This window comes from Symsagittifera roscoffensis, chromosome 10 (assembly GCF_963678635.1).
Source record: "Symsagittifera roscoffensis chromosome 10, txSymRosc1.1, whole genome shotgun sequence".
Taxonomy (NCBI): Eukaryota; Metazoa; Xenacoelomorpha; order Acoela; family Convolutidae; genus Symsagittifera; species Symsagittifera roscoffensis.
Window position 1 is genome coordinate 37,952,408 of NC_087071.1, and position 16,820 is coordinate 37,969,227.

The window sequence follows — 16,820 nt, forward strand, 5'->3', positions numbered from 1 at the left end:
AGCGTTCTTAATTTTTTACTGAAGAAATAGAAAAAATAATAATATTCTATATACGCGTCTTCACTACGTTCATTGGTACTTAAAAATATATATATATCAACTCTGGTAAAACTCTTTGCAAATTTTGTCTGAACTTTTCCCGGTTTAGTGCACATATTCAAAAAAAACTTATAAAATTTCAGGTTTCAATAGTTTTGCGCTAATAGAACTACCATACTTTAGCTCAAGACTTATTTTTTGTGGTTTATAAAAACGCGGCGTTCAAAACTCAATTATTTTAAAGGTTAAAACGCCATCAAATTACTTGAAGTAACAGATCATCATAGAATACAAATTTCGCATTTATTCTGTTAACTGCAAACCTACAGTCCAGATTTTGAAAAGCGCTTGTTTATAAAATCTAGCCAAAAAATAGGCGAAATAGGTAATTACTTATGAACATATTATCAAAAACTGAGCGAAGTGAGTTAGAGTTTGCAGTTACCTATAGTTGATAACAAAATTGAAGGACAACGTCTGAATACTTCGAATTAATTCTAACTTTGAAACTTAAACTAATTCGAAATGAAATTAGAACGAAGCTTTGAAGCTTAGAGATTTTGCATTAAGAACAGAAAAGGGAGCAAAGCAGACGATTTAAATTTTTTTTCAGACAAGCATGTTTGATTAACTTCAGGGTCACTTTATTCGACAAATTTGCCACAATTTTTTTCAGAGCAAAAAAAAATAAAGCTCTAGAAAGGAAAGAAAATGCGAACGAAAGAAAGAAAGAATTTATTTCTCCTGAAAAAAATTGAATCAAATTATCGAATGCATAAAAAATGACAGTGTTTAAGAATTTCAAGTTGGTGACTCAATTTGTAGCTTTCAGACGCTCTCCAATAAATTTGTAGCCAACTACAAAAGCATCAAATTCAACGTTTTCAACATTCAAGATCATTCAATCGAAATCAAATCAAACCGGTTGTTCAAAAATCACCGGTCACAGAAAAATAGAGCACTGCTGTTTTTTCTTTGGACTACACATCATTAATTGCATGATAAATATTAAGCTTTTCTTTTGAATTCAACGTAATGCAGTAACATATATGCATTTAGCCAGCTGAGAAAAAAGAAAAGGCAGCTTTTCCATTTCAGTTTCAAATATATAATTTGCAGTAACTTTCAGTCCAGTTGAAACAATAAATTAGCAATAAATTCCAGAATACAATCCGATTATTTCATCTTAAATCATTTTCATTTAGTATTGCTCTCGTTTGTTGCGCATCCTTTTTTGTTTGATGTTTTCATTTCGGAAGCTTTGTTTTTTTTCGTCCATGTTCCCGGTAGTATTAGCATGTCCTCAAAATCGTAATTTTTCTGTCATTGTGAATAACTTGATCAATTCAATATCATACATACAAATCCATCTTTTTGGTATTTTTAAGTCTCGATGGCTGATCGTTGTAGGTTAATTTAGAGCACCTAACCTTCGTTATCCAACTATCCCGAGCGTTTACAATTGTTTCTCGTAATGCTGGTATTCAATGATATACCGATTCTTTCAGTTTCAGTTCTATGTCGTTTTTATCTCCATGATGATTATGCCTAGCTTCTTCATTATGTCTGCTTGTATCATATTGCCGTTCGTTCTTTTTAGTGTTAGTTCAAAACAGGCGCATTCATTTGTTGTTTCTCATGATGTTCGAATGATGAGTGTACGATGTTTAGTGGCTTCGGTTGTAAAATCGTGGCATCTTCGTGATGTTGTTTTCCTGCCGACGTTGTGGTTCCTGATGATGTTAAGGATCCCGTTGATAAAGTTCCCGATGTCGGGTATTTCGAAGGAACTCCATCTCTCAAGTTTCAGTTCAATATCGTGGCATCTCCGTGATGTTGCTGTTCCTCGTGATGCTGGTGTACGTGTCTCATCTTGGCCCTGTCAGCCTCTGTCTCCCACTGGTTCTTCTTCCTCCTCTGGTTAACTGCATCTCTCACTCTCTCGTCTACTATCGACTCAGTCAGCACTCCATCTTCACTGGCGTATGCACTAGCCTGTAGAAGAAGAAACATTTATTTATCCACGAGTATAAACGACATATTAAATCAAGGCAGCTAAAAACTCTGATTCTACCCAAAAAAATAAGACCTTCCAGAAATTGCTGGTTTTCGAGAAAACGCCATTTTTGTAAAAACATAAAATTTTCCAAATACTTTACAAGAATACTTGCTGCTTAAATAACTATCTATACTTACACATTAACGTTCTATGTCTCAGTCAGTATATACTGGGTATACATTTAGTGTGGGCATCTAATTTGCCTTTAGTCTATTCTCTTCAGATAATACGTACGTTTACCAAAATTTAATTGCTTAATTTGTTTGATTTTTTTTATAAATGTATTTGTATGTCTGAAGAAATAAATTCTTTCTTTCTTTCTTTCTTCAAAACTCTTGGAAAGGTTAGATAACGAGTTCAGCTGATCTATCACGCTGATGAATCATAATCAACTTCTGTGAGCGAGGTAGGTGGGAAAATTTTCTGCGGGAACGTGTTTTAGATTGGCCAAATCGAATGTCCGAGCTCTTTAACAGCTAAAAGCACCCAAACAAATTAAGAGACTCATTGAGCTTTCTTGCTTAAATAGAACATGCATTAAAAAATACTTTAGACAGGCACGGCTCTATGTCTTTATCGGGACAGATATTTAAAAAAATCATAATCGAACCCAATTGACTTTGCGACATCGCAGGAAACTTGTAAGAAACGGGGTTTTGGGCATCCGCTTTCAGTTAAAGGCTGGTTCACCCAGATAGCATTGTTTTGTTTCGTGTAGATAAAATAAGCAGTGATCAACCATTTTGAGTATAATTGTAACTCCGAAAGTGAATAATTTATTCAGTGATTATAAGTAACAACTGTCATAAGTAATAGAAAGTAACTAAGACATAATGTATAGTAACATAAATTTTTACCTGCCACGATACAGCTAACTTGGATATCTCTCTGGCCGACAGACCTTCTGTCTTCTCAGCCACCTCTTTGCACTTGGCATTGAAGTCTAGACTGGGAGAGATAGAGAGAGTCCTTGGTCTCTTTAGTCTAATTAGATCCCAGAAGTACTGTCGCCAGCCACGTTCACTGGCTCGGAGGACGAACAAGTCGAAGTAGTTCCGCACCTAAACATATTGTCACTTTTAGAGCAAGTCGCTACACCCCCTTCCCGGACCCCCTTCAAGTCGAACAGTAAAATTTCGATTGAAATAGTAGAGTACTGCGAGTAAAATACTCAATTTTGATTAGCTGAGTTTGTAGAGTAATGCGAGTAAAATACTCGATTTTGATTGGCTGAGTTTGTAGAGTGCTGCGAGTAAAATACTCGATTTTGATTGGCTGAGTTTGTAGCGTACTGCGAGAGTTCCAACTAATAGGCTAGAACCAAATCAACATCCACACCATCCATTTGCCTTGTGGTCTCGAATAGCAACAATAAATAATAAACAAAAACCACTTATTATAAAAACTACGCTGTGCATTAATTATGCGGATCAAACACATTAAACACAAAAATTAAACACAGAGAAGTTTGCCTTTTTTAGATACAGATCAAAATTTTTTTTTTTGCTTTTGATTGACAATGTATTGAATTCTATCACAGGTAAACACTTAAATTATGCACTATTAAATGCTTTTAAGAATTTCAAACTGTCTTACCAATCGTTCTCTCTCCTCTAGCCCTGGAAGGTCGAAGTGGACCATTTCGTCTAATCTGTCATTCATGGCCCAATCCAGCTGTTCCGGCTGGTTACTGGCCAACACCAGCATCATCCTAATAACAGAACACTCAAGATACACATTGATATTCAGAACTTTCTGATTATCCCGGTTGAGGACTGATTTTGAAAAAAAAAATTGACAGTCATGTAAATACAACTCTACTTTCGATTAAGATAAAGACCATTTATTCCCAAAAAGAAGGACCAACAAACGAGCTGATCAACTTTACCGAAAACCGCTGTTACATCCCAGTATAAGAGATGCATGCATCTTTTTTGGTTATTTTCTGGGCTGACTAATGGCGCCATACGCTCTAGCAATGAGAACTAGCAATGTTATTTTCATTAGTTAACTCAAACTAGTGACTCAAATTCAACCTCTTCAAGCTTTTATTAAATCTTATTGTTCACTTTTTTTCAACACAAGCGAAGCACAGCTTCGCAAAACTTGCGATAGACAAAAAGAAAAATTAAAAATGAAAAAGGCCTTTTAAACTGTGCAAAACTGACTGAAATTATCGCTTATTTTTAAAAAAAATAATTTTTGAGTACTGAGCTCTGATTGACAAAACTTTTGCGCATACAGTCCTGCGCGCATGAGGGATTCCCCGGAAAAAAGCCATATCTTCACATCTTTTAACCAAGTTTCACCGTTTATTCGACTAACCTCTTACTCTGTTCGCCTGTTCTGAATAGGAATGCATTGAGTGTGCTCCTGAGGTCCTCCGAGATAGCTTCCCCTCCCCCAACACTCCTCTTCCTCAGGAAGGCATCTGCTTCGTCCACAAACAACAGCACTCTGCAATCACATACAGTACAAATTAGTCTTTGCTATTGAAATTTACAAATGGGATGTTTTGGCATTGTCTTTTATTTTACCACGTGAAAGTTCTAGACCCAAAAAAGAACCTTGAGTCGTAGAAAAAAGCTTCGCTGAGCATAATTACTCAGTCTGGAATGTGGGGAAATAAGAGAAACGGACAATGCGTAGACATGCTATATTATGTTGAATTTATAAACTTGAACTTTAAAATTCGCGCAACAATGGACTTCGCTTACAATTATACTCAATATTTCATAATCCGCATTTTCAATTCTCATCCGTACCCATTCTTAATAAAAACGATTTGAAAAACGATATTTTTTCTGTTAAATATCATTAAACACATTAAATTTAGTGAAAAGAGTTGAAATTAAGTCTTGATGCCGAATTGATTTTATTACAATTTTCACTCTTTGGCAATGAAACTCAAATAAATATTTTAATGCATAACAACACTTTTTGGCTTCTTTTCTACTCACTCTCACCTATTTGAAAATCGAATTTATGAAAATTACTTATCGTTGTCGTAAGGTAGTGAAACTGTTTGCATGATGAAAAAACCAACTATTACGAATGTATTTTTTTTCGCATCTTAAAATCTTATATCTCTCAATTAGTCATATTAGCATGCAAAATTAGTAAAGAAAAGTTGCACTGTGGGTGTGATGGGGGTAGTGAAATTGCAAATGTAGAAAAGTGGAATTTGTAAAATATAGTTTTAATTGTGCATTTCCAAGACATCCTTTCTTTTGTGCGCTATAAAATTAAACAGTTGTTAACCCTTTGGGCGATGTGTTGGCCCAGTCGAACACCTTGTGAACTGCAGTGACCCCCTGAGCCCCCATTGGGGATATGTCTCCCCCTGTCAGGATGGCATAGTGCAGACCAGAGTGATATGCCAGACTCTGCACGCCAAAAACGACAGTATTCAAAAATATTCAAAACGAACTTTAAAAACGGACCAGTTGGTCTAATGAAGTTCTCTCTTGCTTAAGACTGGGTTATTAATTGTACCAAACTTTGTATTTTCCTGATTATAAGCCTGAAAACAATTTGTTGTTTTTATTATTAATATGATATCGTGGTGACGAAAATTAAAACAAAAACCCATGTCATCTTCTATAATATAAATGAGAAGTTAATCTGCATATAAAAAGGCCCAAAGTATTGTTATTATGCAATTTTTGCATTCTAAGTTAAATTTACTTATTACTTTCATTACTTCAAATTTACTAAGCAATTACTTCATACCAATCGTCCCGGTGTTTGTGAGAAACAATTCTCATAGGTTGTTTTATCTATTGGCATATTGCAAATGAGCAATATAAATGAAGTTCTGTGTACCTTTGCGAACATGGTCTTTCCTGATCCAGGCGGGCCATGTAGAAGGATGTTCCTGTAGTAACCATCGTTCAACTTAGTGTTCTTAGTCGCAATTGCAATGTCACGCAAACGACTCTCCAATTTAGGCTAAATAGGAAAAAAAAAACAGTTTAGGAATGTCAGCCTGGAATGTGGGGAAAAAAGTGATTACACAGGCTGAATAGCCTTTCATAGATCCACTCCGAATCGCAAAAACATTTAAGCAAAGACAAATTACCAATGAAAGCAAAAAAACATACGAGCTGGTTAGCTCTTTACAGCAAACCATTGCTGTTGTGCCCCTGATAGTGAATTACATGCATTTTTTGGTTTGTTTTCTGGGCTGAGGAATTTCGCCTCGTAACAGTCAAGCAATGAACACGGATCATGGTGGGCCTCGACCCGACGACCTTTCGATTGAGAAACTGAGACTGCCAGTTCAAAACCGCTTCCCAATAGCGTAAACTATAGAACAATACCAGTTCTGCAAAACAACCGCGAAAATTACTTCAATAATTATTCTCGGGTTTGAAACACAATGTAAGAATTTTTTTCGCCCAGTTTGGTTTTGATCTATTTGCAGATTTTAAACTTGCTCAAGCTATACAAGATAGTTTCCACTCACTAACAACAATAATAGTTTTATTGCTTAAAATTATTTAAGCCAAATAGAAACTCACATCTAGAATGATTCCCTTGAGGACGTCGTGTTTAGGTCTAGCCACCACTTGCAGACTCTGAAATATACAACACACTATTTGAACTCCACAAAGGCAAAGACCTTAGCTGCGAAAACATATCGGTCACTAAAACCTGAAGGGTTTTCAGTTTAACTAAAATAATCATCCACTTCATTGCCAAAATGTTGTCTTAAAAAGCTAGCTATTTTTAATTGTTTAAACATAGCCAACTGACAGCTGGAAAAGAGTAATGCACGCAAGGAAACTGCAAAAAAAAACAACTTTTTTCATAAATTTTCAACTTTTGAATTTCGAAGAAAAAAAAGATGGCCGTTAAGATCTTTGAATTTGCAGAAAAAATTATGATGGACACTTTTTTGAAATTAATCTAATTTGAGAAAACTGGATCAATAGGTAAAACTTATATTTCGCTAGGAAATCTGATAACTAATTTCCATTTTCGAAATTAGAAGTCGATCACGTTTTCACAAATTTTGCTGTTCGATAGTGGAGTTTGGAAAACAAGGGAATGATTAAAAGATTACCTCTCAAAAGACATAATTCCCAAATAGCCTAAAAGTAAAAAAATTCTCAAATGGCATAAACTTCATGCAACAGTTGCCTTGAAAACATCGAGAACAATTTTTTCGTGAACAATGTGAGAAAATAAGTCAAGTTGTCAATTTAAATGTTGGTTGAAATTCTATCTTGAAAAAGTTGTAGAGTAATTTTTTTATCAAAAGCAAGAAGCATATGCTTGCGGTTATTAATGAGCTGCTTGTGGTCAATTTTTTCACAAATTTGTTGCGTAGCATTTGTTTGGAAGCAATTAGTTCCAAGTCTTGTCCACATGCTTTCGTTCCTGCCAAAATGTTAGTATTAGAAATTGATAGAAAACGCTTAAATTACAATGAAAACTTAAAATTTATGCCATTTGGGAAAAAAATTCACTTTTATGCCATTTGGGAATTATGCCGTTTGGGAAGTTACCGATTAAAATATCAATTGCAAATAAGATAAAGCGGCACCAAACTGATAGATAGAAATCAAAGCTATATAGATAGAAATCTATAGCTAGAAATTATAGTAAAGTGAGTAAAATAAACTGCACGCAATTGTAAATATTAGCAGGGTGTTAACAACGCGTTCAGCTCATGCAAAATGAATATGTCAAAGTACACAAACCAACAGACAGTTAAGTTGAACAAATTTTCAGTGAGACGTGTGATTTGTTTAATGAACAAAATGATTAGGTGTAAAAACGTTGATTAAGTCAGGTAATCATCCTGATTCAACTATTCGTCGAAACATACATAAGTTAACGCCATTTTCAAAGAAAAAATCAGCGAATTGCAGCTTGTGGATAACCCACCGTATGGATTTCAACTCTTTATTTTTCAACATTGTGTTCATTGCAGCGAGGTCGATTCTCAGGCATTTCTCACTCACACTTTTTGTTGAAATTAGGTTGTCATGCAGCAATTTGTTGTCCACGAATGCTGTAACTTCTATCAACGATTCCGTAAGTTCTTCTATAAAACTCTTTAATGAAAAAGTCACCGAGTTGCAGCTTGTGACTAACCCACCGTATGGATTTCAACTCTTTATTTTTCAACATTGTTTTTATTGCAGCCAGGTCGATTAAGCTATTTTTCACTCACACTTTTTGTTGAAATTAGGTTGTCATGTAGCGATTTGTTGTCCACGAACGCTGTAATTTCTATTATCGATTCCTTAAGTTCTTCAATAAAACTCTTCAAAAAGAAAGCACATCCAAGGCATCTCCCAAAGCCAACGCTTCGGCTTCTAGGGTACTTTTCACGACTCGTTGTATTTTGCCCGATTTCCAGGCTAGGAGGCAGCTTTTTCGATTCTGCCCTATTATCAAGATAGAAAACTTGAAAGCGCTCGAAAACCCATCCGATAAATTGGCGTGCGAAGCATCACTAGACACAGCTAATGAAAATTTGTCGATACCACCGAGATCAGGATAGAAAACGAAATAAGAATATTGTTTAGCTTTGGCAATAAGTTTGTCTACTTTCTTGAAAATGTCGACTCTGGCGTTGTTGACGGAAATCGTAAACTCTAACGCGTCGAACGCTATATCCAGCCTGATTGTTGAGCGAGAAAGTTTAGTCTACCAACGTGATGCCTCAACAAGGTAATTTTTCTTCGACGTGAGATCACTGCCGGCCTATTTACATCGTTCATACGGTAGATTAACTGCCTTAAGTTTTTGGATATAATTTTCTTGGTGGTGTTTAATACCATTTTCTTGCACTTCAACGTAAACTCCGAGGTACTTGAAAACTTGAGAGTCTTCCGTGCTAATCAAAAACTTGTTCCGTATTGTCTGAACAACGTTTCTTTCAAAATTTTGGGTACTGCTTCAAAAAGTATCGTCAACAAGAACCGAAAGAAGTCCTGTGAGGAAACCGTTTTGTACGCATCTGAAAACAGCCGGACCAATCGTAGACAATTCACAACCGCTCGCCTGCAACTCATCTTTCAGGGTAAAAACCAGTTTCTAGACCCGTCTGACAAACCGTACACCCCCTTTCTCAGCTTTTAACGATAACTTTCTTTTTCTGCAACTTTAAACGGCAAAATATAAATGTCTCGTGCAATATCACTTCCTTGCAAAAAAAGCTGCTTTGACATCCAACGACTGTGAGTCCCATTTTGTCGTGGCAGATAATGTCAGTAACGACCAGAAAGAGTCCTTACTAGCAGTTGGAGAATCGGATTGTGGCTTTTCAATTTCTTTTTAAAGCCACAAAACACTAGCCTAGACATGAGAAGAGGACCAACGTGAACTGTTTTCACGGTATTTATCCATCTAGCGGTTATGTATGTTTGGCCACAAACGGTGCTTTATTATGAACATTAAAGCTATCCTAACTTTTCAGCTCTTTCAGTCTTGACTTTTTATTTGGTCTAAATTTACTGTGTTGTTCATTTCTGAGAAGTTAAATTCACTTATCACCTGGTTCAACGACACGTCAGTGGTTTCATGCTTAGGTCTCCAATCTTCTTACTGGCTCCAATCAATACACGTTGTTTTTCCTGCAGAATCTTCGACATTTAACCAACTTTTGTGTTTTCCGGGCTTTTTTCCACCTCTATTTTAACTTTTGCTGTCATCCAAAATCGTTCGTTTGTTTTTTCTTTTTCATTGTATTGAACAATTTGATTTTTCTTGGGTAAACCAAAACTTTTCCGTATATTTTCAACTTCAAATCCAATGGTTCCCGAATCAACTTCTGCTTTAGTCTCAAGTGGAAGTTCTTCCAAACTCTGTTCTGTAGACGCGTTCTCGCACGATTCTAGAAGGTCAGCGTCGAAAACAGCTAACTGTTGGGGCTCGTCGAAGTCACTTGTCCGCGAGTCTTTTGTGTTCTTATTAACATGCACTGAATTTCAACAACTGACAGACTCTGAAAACGTGTAACCTTCTGGTTTTGGAGAAACCACTCTGGTTTGAGAAACCACTCTGGTTTCGTGCACTCTAAAAACACTATTTCCTTCTTTGATTAATACAACCTTGCCATCTTTAGCAACAACTTTGCCAGGTCCTTTCCAGCAGTCTTTCTCCTTTCGTTTGAAAAATACGAGGTCTTCGTTTTCAATGGCAAAACCTATTTTCTTACCTGACTCCGCAGTGTCTCCGAATATTTTCTGATGTTTCATTCTACAGAAAAACAGGGAGTTATGTGGTTGTAAGGCGCTAATGTTGCTCAAGGAGTTTATGTGGTTCGCTAAAACTTTGCTCGTTGTAACTGGTTCGAGAGCAGTTAACTCGTGAAGTAAGACACCCGGAATGCATGGGTTAGGTCCAAAAACCAGTTGGAACGCATTTAATCCGCCTGTTATTGCCATCGAGTTTTTAGCATAGCAGGTCCAAGCTAACGCTCTTACTAGGGTACAGGTACTGAATCCAAAATTTTACGTACTACCTCATCAACCACAGCATGATTACGCTCACATACTCCATTACTCCACGGACTTTGTACCGCTGTTTTAAGGTCTGTTATGTCCAAAAATTCACACATGTCCTGCAACTCCATATTCGACAATTCCCCATTATTGTCGACTAGGAAAACGTTCGGCGCAACTTCACTTTCACTTCTCGTCGTTGGTTTACCAAGTAGAAGTGGAGTTTCTGACTTAACGACATCTGTTGAAACAGTATATTGTTTGTTCAAGATGAAACACGGAATTTCAACTCGTTTTATCGAATTGAGCACAGATCCGAACTTAAGAATTCGATCTCCATTGAAGTCTTTGACTCTAATTAGCTCGTCACTGTGCATAGACTCTGAGAAGCAATAGAAACAAGCTTCTACACACACTAGTGAGGAGCGCGCGCTGTCTAATATTGCAAAATTCAGGGTCTCACTTAAAAGAGGGCTTAAGTCATTGAGATTTTCAGAGCAAACGAAGACTTCATGCGGTTCTACAGCTTCCGGTTCAGAAATACCTGCCAAGCTAGAGCTTGTCATTTAAACAATTTATGCACCTTCCAAATCTTCGGCTTTCAAAACTTAACTTATCCCTAAACCCTGTGACTTATCCGTTCCTTGTGGGGTATTGTCTTTGTCTGGACAGTCTCTTAACATTTGAAAAACTGATCCACAGCAGAAGAAGCGTCTTGGATTAACTGCGTCATTGTTCCTGCCGCTTAAATTTCCACGTCAGCGTGTATTTCCTCGATTTTTTCGTCCTGAGAACTGTCTACGGGATTTTGCTCAATTGAAATTAAAGAAAAATTTAACAAAAGAAATGCACTGAACTTAAAAAGAAAATACAAGTCAAACAGCGAAATTGAGCGTGAACAAATTTCCAGGCTTTTTCCTAAAAAAAAAAATCAGCAAGACCTATATAAGAGTACTCACTACGTTCATTACTCTTAATCAGATTATTTTCAATGGATTCAAAATTTTACTTAATGCGGCTGTCAGTTTCATGAAGATCAGCGATTCGGTCGCCTGACCACTCGAAGCCTCTTTAAACGATAAATTACTGATTTCTCAGTGAACACAACAGCGAAGTAGAGCTTCGCACCACTTGTGATACATCGCAAACAAAGTATGGTGCGCTATCCAACAGATCGAAAAACATACAGCAAAAATGTCTAAATACTAGTTCTACCTAAATTTTCGTAAGCTTGTCTCAATTTATCTCAAAACTTACATTTAAGATTTTGTTGGAAAAGAAATTTTTGAATTTAAAGCTCAAATAAATAACTAATGGCTCCAGTTCACTAACGTTATAGTTACAGAGTTCATAACAAAAACCAAAACTAGCTATTTTTTTAAAATTTTTGTCAAATTCTTTTTCATTTTCGAGAATTATCTTTAAAACAGATTCGAAGTTTCGCTTAGTAAACACTAGCGAGAACACGACACAAAAACAGCTATAAAGTGAAATAACAAAAACAAAAGAAAAAGCCCTCGATTTAGTAAAACTTTAATACCAATTGGCTTCGGACATTCGACCTCGAGAATAGGAGTCTCCCGCCCTGCCCTCTCGGCCACGAACACTTAACAACCGGCAAACACTAGCTACAAATGAAGCAGCTACAAATGGTAATAAATAGCCAATCCTATGCAGCAAAAGTGGAATCAAATACAAATAGACGCAATTTTGCAAATATTAATTTGCAATATAACAAACTGAATGAATCCACACTAACTTTACATGTGATAAATTGAAAACCATGAAGCCACATTATGTATAAATTATGCATTTCAAAAAATTGCGAGATATACTAAGTTAGAAAATTTCTGAAATCGAGTTCTTGTTATTTTTATGTTGGTTGAAACAAAAAAAACTTTTGAAACAAAAAAAAAACAAAAGTGGCACCAATATTTTTAACTTAGGATAGAAAAAATAGCCCTTCTATTACACTAACGCTCGCTAAAGTTCGATATTGTATTGATCATTGTTTAGGCTATAGAGTTGATATTTATTTAATAAAATGATTTTCTCCGTCTACTCGCTTGTTTTAGTGTTTGTAAAAATGGACACATCTTATCTTTCAGGCCGGTTTTTCAAGACACTGAGAAAAATTTATCGAAACTATTCGTTATTGCTCCAATCACGGTTGAAAGGGCTTCAATATGATATATCACTCGAACCCATCTGACATTCACTTTTGGTACTTGATTTTGTGTGAAAAAGAAGAAGTCGAAAAAGTCGAATACAAAGTTCCTCCCCACCTTTAAAGTAACTTCCTAGTAAGAAAAAAATGGAAATTATACAACAATGGCGTTGGTAAAATTACACCCAGCACAAAAAACCAATTGCGAAAAAAAAACGGGTATTGTAAATGCAAACATGCTCAAAATTTCTGAATTCACCGGTAATTCAGACGATGCAATTCTTAAACATTTGCGAGAAGTCCAGTTCCCACATTACAGGACAACTATACTATAGGTTAAAAATTCTCTCTTTTTTTTAGATCTGTATCGTTCATACAAACATTTAAACAGAAAATTTTCAAGCACAAAAGGCTATTGATATATCTGACTGGCTCTTTTAGGGATGAAGACCAAATGTTTTTCGAATAGCCTTATTAGCTTGGATGCCAATGTAAAATTTTAAACCGGATGCCAATGTAATGTTACAATAGGAAATAGTGATTAAATAGTTTACAGTTCCAACTTGCAGATGGGTGGGGGAGAAGAAAAGAGCTTTCTGACCTTGATGGGGTGTTGAATGAACTGTGCTGGAGTGAGTCTGGATGTCTCCCTGACCAGACTGGGTTTGCCCACTCTGGCTTCCACCACTCTGGCTAGCACTGATGTGCCTCTCTTGGCAGAGTAGACTCCCACTGCTAACACTGACAGTGCTCCCACCTAGAAAAATAGAGAAACTTATTTGATTGTACGGGATGATTGTTATTTTGTTTAAAAATTGGAAAATTCTGCCAATCAGAATCAAACATTTTACTTAAATACTGCACTTAGAAAATGTAATCGAAATAAAGCAAGTTAAGTTATAGGAATAAAGCATTAGAGGTTACCGTCTCGCCAACTAAAGCATCCTCGTAATCAGGCCAACATAATATCAGACACATGTCAAAAAATGAATTCAATGTTTAGTTTAATTTAGTTTGAAGCCAGATGTTCTAATTGAACGCCACAAATCCATAAATCCCTGGTAAAAAAATCTATCTGCCCATACATGCGATGGAAGTACATACACCCTATTTCTAAAACCACACCTTAACCAAAACTTATTGACCCTTTTAACTCATTAACGACAAGTGTCCTTACAGTTCTGGATAGTTTGTGCCAGTCTGTGAGGAGTGCCTGAGCCCCCTGTCCCAGCATTGAGCCCGCCTGGCTGACTGCCTCCAGCACCGTCTCCCTAAACTGTTTCGCCTCCTCCCTCGTCTTCTCCATTCTCAGGTCGTGATTCTCCCTCTCAACCTAACAAAAGAGCAACGCAATTAATGCAAAAGAAAGCCTGTTTGTTCGTTTTTTTTTCTTGTATTTTTTCGATTATTCACTCCAGTTTAAACAAAGAAAGTCAGCTAAAATTCACAAACCGAATTTTGAAAATTGAGCACAAAAACTCAAAAAACACGAGGAAAAAAAAACATTTTAAAACACTAGCCTTGAAAAACTATATCTTTTGCTGTATATTTTAATTTGTGTTTCACATTGACTAAATATTGTAATTTCCAAGACTAAGTTTCTTTGCTTTATATTGTGACTAAAATTCCTTATTCATCATCAGGGGCGTACAGGCTGCTCAAATCGGTCAGAGAAAAAATGACCTACCATTTTTGGACTGTTTTTTCAAAGTTTGCTTGCGGCGCAGAAAATTTGGCCAAAACAGTGACCAAACCGTGCTTAGGGAGAGCTCGAAAAATCAATTCGGTCGACCTAAAAAAAAGTTGACAAATTTTCAATTTTCAAGCGCCCAGGTGAACTCTTATTGAAGTTTCTGATTGAACGTGCAACGTCCCATGATCTTATCTGGAAAAACTCTCGACAATTGTTAGGATTCCCTTGATATACACAACAGTTTCAACAAAAAGTGACCTAGTAAAAATAAGTGACCAAAAAGTGACCAGGTCAGTTAAAGTGACCAGTTTGAGCAGCCTGGGGGCGGATCTAGGATTTTCTCGAGGGAGGGCGAATTTTTAAAAAAATTCGAAAATTTTGTCGACCTTTTTTTTAGGTCGACCGAATTGATTTTTTGAGCTCTCCCTAAGCACGGTTTAGTCCCTGTTTCGGCCAAATTTTCAGCGCCGCAGGCAAAATTTTGAAAAAACAGTCCAAAAAAGGCGTTTTTAGGCACTTTTTCGAAAACTTTGACCAAAAACTTGCATTTTTTCGGCGCGCGCTCCCCCATCAAAATTGGTATATATTGGCGCCAAAGGCGCCTTTAGAAAAATTTTAGGGTCGGTCGGCCAAAAATGGATTTCTTAAAAAGTACCAAAGGGGGGACCCTTTGGGTCGGTAGGGGGTCGAATCCGTAAGAGAAGGGCGTCCGAACCCCCCCCCCCCTAAATCCGCCCCTGTTCATCATCACGATTGCCTTTTCATCATCAATTGAAAAACGAAATCTAGCGACAACATGCAAGCAAAATTGAGCGATAACTTTTTTTCTCATCACTTAAAAACATGTTAAATCTACACATGATTATTTCTGGTTGTTTGGCACTCACCTGTGCCTGTCCGGCCAGTTCTGCCTTCACTCTTTTCATGTCATTCTCGTGTTTCTTATCCGCCTCGTAGTTGATAGTAGCTAAACACACACAACACAGTAAAACTCAAATCTATCTATCCAAAAACAATCTATCAAATTAAGCAGACGATAAAAAATATATTTAATTAATGAAAACATCAATCCATGGCCCATAGTGATACGCGCTGCTGATACGCGCGTTGATTTGATACAAAAAGTCAAAGTTCAGAAAAAAAAACAGGACAACAGGACAGTTGAAGAGCTCACAAGTGCTGATCTTTCTCTCGTACAAAAATAATCAAACATAGCCAACAGACAGTTGGCAAACGTCGATAAACACATCGAAACAAAAAAACTTTCGACGGAAAAAATTTCAAGCCCCTTATACGATAGAAACGTTTTAGCCACCTGTAAACAAATTTGAGAAAACTGGGTCCGAAGGTGCTTTTTCATTTTGTTGGACAACCTAAAAACTACAATCTCTCTCAATACGACCTCAATGCATTAGGCCAATCCAATTGCATTAGACCACTTCACAAAACGGTTCTAATTTTCTTTTATTTTAAAAATAAGATGGATCTGCTGCAAACATCCGCTATGTCAAACATCCGAACTTATATAATAATTATGTAATAATATGACGTTAGATTTTCAAAGACAAGACACTGTTCAATTATCTGATTTCAACTTAACCGACTCTCGGTTTAAGGTCACTAGTGGGCGCGCGTCGCCGCTTTGCGGCGATAACCGGCTTTAATTTTCATGTAGAGAGTTACCCTCTGTTGGCAAGCTCGCAACACGTTGGCACGACCGCGGCGATCCGCCTTCAATCGACCAGTATAGCATTTGTTTAACGAAAATCGGACCTTTGCCCTAATTTTTGAAAAATGTCGGCTGTTTGACCCAGTAAAGCTGTTTTTCGGATGTTTCCAGCACTTTTTGGTTTTTCGGATGTTTGACATATCGGATGTTTAATGGTACCCAAAAAAATATAGCTTTCGCCACACAAACTCGGTGTATATTTCCAATTATGATGAAGCAAAATACCAACAACAACAAAATCCTGCCCCGCCCCTCAAAATTAGGAATTAATATTAGCTCTTCACTAATTTTATAGCAAAAAACAACACAAATTGGGGGGGGGGGGGGGGCAGCCGGGGCATTTATAGGAATGAATCAGATCTGTTTGAATCTGAAGGTGACTCACATCTTCTGAGTTCCTCTTGTCGTTTAGCAGATTCCTCCTGTCGCCTCAGGATCTCATCTTGACTCTGTCTCTGAGCCGCCAACTGGTCCTCATATCTGGACGGAACAATAATAAACACAAAATATTATAAACAACAGTTTGAAACTGAAAACCGAAGTTGTTTTTAAGCTGTTTTTCAGGATATATTTTCAGTGGACATACAAAAATGCATTAAGCTATACCCTTAGGAATCATATCATACAAATAACAAAGAGGCTAAGATACAAAATGGAATAACCATAATCAC

General features: G+C 36.7%; 1 protein-coding gene across 1 annotated transcript in view; it reads right to left on the minus strand.

Annotated features, from left to right (window-relative positions):
- Window positions 1-786: 786 nt before the first annotated feature.
- The window catches only part of LOC134855595 (ATPase family AAA domain-containing protein 3-like), a 54,282-nt gene continuing 38,248 nt past the window's right edge, over window positions 787-16,820 (minus strand). Inside the window, exons 5-15 of the mRNA XM_063872131.1 lie at window positions 16,535-16,629; window positions 15,308-15,387; window positions 13,905-14,060; window positions 13,329-13,484; window positions 6,622-6,678; window positions 5,924-6,049; window positions 5,360-5,484; window positions 4,424-4,555; window positions 3,695-3,809; window positions 2,956-3,159; window positions 787-2,034 (exon numbers count right to left, since the gene is read on the minus strand). Of these exons, the coding sequence (XP_063728201.1) occupies window positions 1,846-2,034; window positions 2,956-3,159; window positions 3,695-3,809; window positions 4,424-4,555; window positions 5,360-5,484; window positions 5,924-6,049; window positions 6,622-6,678; window positions 13,329-13,484; window positions 13,905-14,060; window positions 15,308-15,387; window positions 16,535-16,629 (1,435 nt within the window). The 3' untranslated portion in view covers window positions 787-1,845. The remainder of the gene's footprint in view (window positions 2,035-2,955; window positions 3,160-3,694; window positions 3,810-4,423; window positions 4,556-5,359; window positions 5,485-5,923; window positions 6,050-6,621; window positions 6,679-13,328; window positions 13,485-13,904; window positions 14,061-15,307; window positions 15,388-16,534; window positions 16,630-16,820) is intronic.